This window comes from Malurus melanocephalus, unplaced genomic scaffold (assembly GCF_030028575.1).
Source record: "Malurus melanocephalus ecotype Western Australia unplaced genomic scaffold, MMel_1.1 scaffold_96, whole genome shotgun sequence".
NCBI lineage: Eukaryota > Metazoa > Chordata > Aves > Passeriformes > Maluridae > Malurus > Malurus melanocephalus.
In genome coordinates, this window is record NW_026623328.1 from 2206843 (window position 1) to 2210528 (window position 3686).

The following is a 3686-nucleotide window of genomic DNA, read 5'->3' on the forward strand; positions in this document are numbered from 1 at the left end:
CACCTTTTCTGGGCTGGCCAGACTGTTGCCAGCAGCTGGGAGGGCTGTCGCCTCCGTGGCCACTCTGGAGGCGCTGGGAGCTGCAGGCTGCGAGGGGAGGGGATGTGTTGGGCACGGCATCCACAACCCGCCCGATCCCTGGGGAATCATCGGCCAGGTGCCGGCAGGATCATCCGGGCCAGGGGCAGAGCCAGGCTCAGGTTAACGATTGCCCAGGTTTGCGTGAGAAGGCGGCTGGCTCGCTTCCCCCGGCTCCTCCGGGGCAAACAGGCAGCGAGGAGGAGGAGGAGTGGCGGGGCAGAGGGGAGGAGGTGAGCCCGGCAGATAGGAGAGGTGAAGGGGCAGCCCGGGGCAAGGCTGGGGCAGTTCATCCCCSCGAAAGCAAAGGGTGACACCCGACAGGGAAATGCTCCGGCCAGGGCTCGAGCCGGGGCAAAATTCAGGCGAGTTTGGGAAGTGCAGCTGGGATGAGCGGGAACGAGCCAGAGCTTTGGGGTTTGGCCCGAAGTTTCATTCAATCTTCGAAAATTCCGGTGGGAATTTGGCCCAGGTAAAAGCTGAGCTAATATTTAATAAAGGCTTTCAACATCTGCTCTAATCGGGCTCGTTAATAGCAATGACGCCGTTCATTAATGTTTGGCAAGAACAGTTACAAAACCCCGGCTGCTWATATTCCTGCTGATAATTCCCAGGAAAGCCGCAGCCCTCACAGCCCGGCTGGGAAGACCCTTGGGAACGCTTTTGGGGAGGATTTTGGGGTGGGAGGCTGCCAGGGGCAGGGCTCTGCATACCTATTTCTGGCAGGCTGGATCCATCCAGCGGCTCCCATCCCTATGGATCCATCTCCGGTTGGGCTGAGCGATCCCCCCAGAGGCATTTTGGGGGCCCTCGCGCTGACGGCGAACCCACCCGCTCCTCATCCATCATATCCCAAAGCTCTGGAGAAGCTGGGGAGGGTCCCGGAGAGCTTTCCCAGGACACACCTGCCCCTCWTTCACGCCTCGGCGGCTGCCAAGCCCTGCGAGGGCAGGGTGCCTCCCGATGGGAACAGCTTTAAGAGCCGCTGCCTCGCGTGCCAGGCAGCCTCACACCCCAAAAACACCAGCTCGCCCCCGGCCGCCGCCGCTCGCCCACCCGCGGAGCCCCGGCAGCAGCCGCGGGGAYGCCGCCGGTCCGCCCGCCCCCGGTGGATGCCCCGCTGCCCTCCGCGGGTCACCATCCCCGGTGCCGGGCTGTGCGTGCAAGGACAGGCGGCGGCGGGAGGGTGACAGCGGCCACAGGCACGCGCACGGGTGGCGCGGCATGAGTGGCATGAGCACGTGCGCGCACACGAGGGGCGCCGAGGGTGCCCGCAGCCCCGAGCGCGTCCCCGCGTGTGCGAGGAGTGTGTGCAGCCTGGCCGTGGAGGGACACAACCTGGCGGGTGCGCGGGGAGAGGGGCCGGGCGCTCGCACACTCGTCGGGGACGCGGGGACACGGGGACAAACACGCAGCGCACCCACGCGCGTTGTACGAGGTGCCACAGACGCCCCCGGCCGGGGTTTATGGACACCCTGGCGCGTGTTCCCAGCCGCGGGGACATGTGTGACATTTGCGGGCAGCCCCGCAGCGCGGGGCACCGCTCAGTGTTGCCTGGGGCTCTGCGGGGACATTTCGGGTGGCACGACCGGGACCTCCCCGCTTTGCGCTCCCAAATCGCCCGCTCCTCGTGGCTGGAAAGGGCTGGGATGACTCTGTCCTGTCGAGGGGAACACCAGTGTCCCGGGGACCGCTGTCCCCTCGCGGGTGACGCCGCATGTCCCCGGTGCTGGGGACCCCTCACAAAGTCCCCAGCGCCCAGCGAGCCGCGGGGGAGCTGATCCTGAGCTGATCCTGAGCTGCTCCGGCGCCGCCTTGACCCCGGGCCAGGCTCCTGGACGTGAGGCCACCGCCCTGGTCCTTTAAAAACCATTTCCCCCCCCACCCACCCATAGCGTGACTGCGAGTGACCGGGGCGGCCCTCCCGGGTCTGGCCGGAGCCCCTTCGCACGCGATGTCCCTAACGCCACCTCTGGGACCCYCCGGCGGGGCGGGACCCCCTGGCCTGTCTCCCATCCCGTGGCGGCTGGGCTGGGACGGAGGGTGCGGGTGGAGGAGGCGGCATTTTTGGAGCGGGCCGGTCCCCTTTGSCCTCCCTGAAAGGCAGGACCTGGCCTGTCACCCCGCGGGGACCGGGGCTGGGGGCTGTAAACTGTGCCTGAGCCCCCCTTCGGACATCGAGCATCCCTCCCGAGGTGCCTTCCCTCCCTCCAGCTGCACCCTCTGCCCCATCCCAGCCCCACCTCGCCCCTCGGGTCGCCCTGTCCCCAGGGGACAGAGGTGGCAGAGGGCACGGCCGCCTCTCACGCGAACCTGGACAATCTTTAACCGGCCCGGGACAGCCGGGGCCGTGACCCCCGGGGCTGCCCCGCCGCCCACGCCACCACGGGAACCCTGTGGGGCTGTGGGGTGCTCCCGCAGCGTGGGGTGGGGGGACCCGCACGGAGCCGGTGGCCCCGGCTCTGCCTCGCCGGGAGCACCGGCKGCGGGACGGGCAGAGCCCCCGCAGCGGAGAGCTGCGATCGCTGGAGCCCGGCTGCGGGTGGTCCCCGCTCATCCCCGCGCGTCCGCGGAGCCCCGCGGGGGCTGAATCCCCCGATCCCCGCCTCCCGCCCCGCACGGCGCTCCCGGGGCGGTTTTCCCACGCTCCCGCCGTCCCCGTGGCTGCGGACACCGCGGGTATCCCGGGGCTGCGGGCACCRGGGCGGGGGGCGCGTATGGGACGCTGCGGGTGCGGGGGGGAGCGGGGCAGCCGGGGCGCCCCCCGGGGGGGTCCCGGGGCGCAGCGGGGCGTGGGACCGGCGCCTTTAAGATCCTGCCGGTAGCGTGACTGGAGTGACCGGGGCGGTGCGGGTTTGCCCAAACATCCCGCCCGCTTCGCACGCGATGCCCGCCCCGGGCTGGAACCCACGGGCGGCACCGACACCCCCCACCCCCCCACCCCGCGCCACGACCCGCCGGGACCCCCTCTCCCCGTCTCCGCCCGCTTCCCGGGCTCCCCTCCAGGGATGAGCGGGGAGCGGGGGTCCCGCAGCCCACGAGTGGGGGGAGCCCCGGGGAAGGGGGGGGATCGGGCATGGGGGGGTCCGGGGAGTTCTTGGGGAGTTGTGGGTCACGTGGCGGGAGGCGGTCGGGCCAATCAGAGCGCGGGGCGATGCATATAAAGCAGGAGCGGCGGGGAGCGGGCACCTGTCGCAGGATCGGGCCCCTCCCGCCGCTCTGCCCTGCACCGAGGTGAGTACCGGACAGCCCGCGCCACCACTGACAGGGGCYGGGGGGCACTCCCACTGYCCCGGGGCACTCCCGGCTGATGGACACCCCCGCCGAGGGCTGTCACCCTTCCCCACCCCGGCAGCATCCTTCCCCCACCTGTCGGGAGGCGGTTTATGGGGGATCCCACGGGGAATTCTCTCCTCATGGCTCTTTCCGCTGCCGAGGGCTGGGAAGGGGTTCCAGCTGGGCTGCACTTACGCGGTGCGAGGTGCCACCAGCCCCGCAGGATCCTTCCCCATGGGTGTCCTGTGCGGGGCTGCGGCACCCTGCCCAACCCGAGGGGAGCTGGCATTTGACACCCGACCTCTTCCCACCCGTGCTCGGGATTTTCGGGA

General features: G+C 70.3%; 2 protein-coding genes across 2 annotated transcripts in view; one reads left to right on the forward strand and one right to left on the reverse strand.

Moving 5' to 3' along the window:
* LOC130575089 (cytochrome P450 1A5-like) overlaps window positions 1-1304 on the reverse strand; it is a 6662-nt gene extending 5358 nt beyond the window's left edge. The window contains exon 1 of the mRNA XM_057368766.1: window positions 1135-1304. Within this exon, the coding sequence (XP_057224749.1) occupies window positions 1135-1304 (170 nt within the window). The remainder of the gene's footprint in view (window positions 1-1134) is intronic.
* A 1928-nt stretch (window positions 1305-3232) lies between these two features.
* The window catches only part of LOC130575090 (cytochrome P450 1A4-like), a 5573-nt gene continuing 5119 nt past the window's right edge, over window positions 3233-3686 (forward strand). The window contains exon 1 of the mRNA XM_057368767.1: window positions 3233-3312. Coding sequence (XP_057224750.1) covers window positions 3233-3312 — 80 coding nt within the window. The remainder of the gene's footprint in view (window positions 3313-3686) is intronic.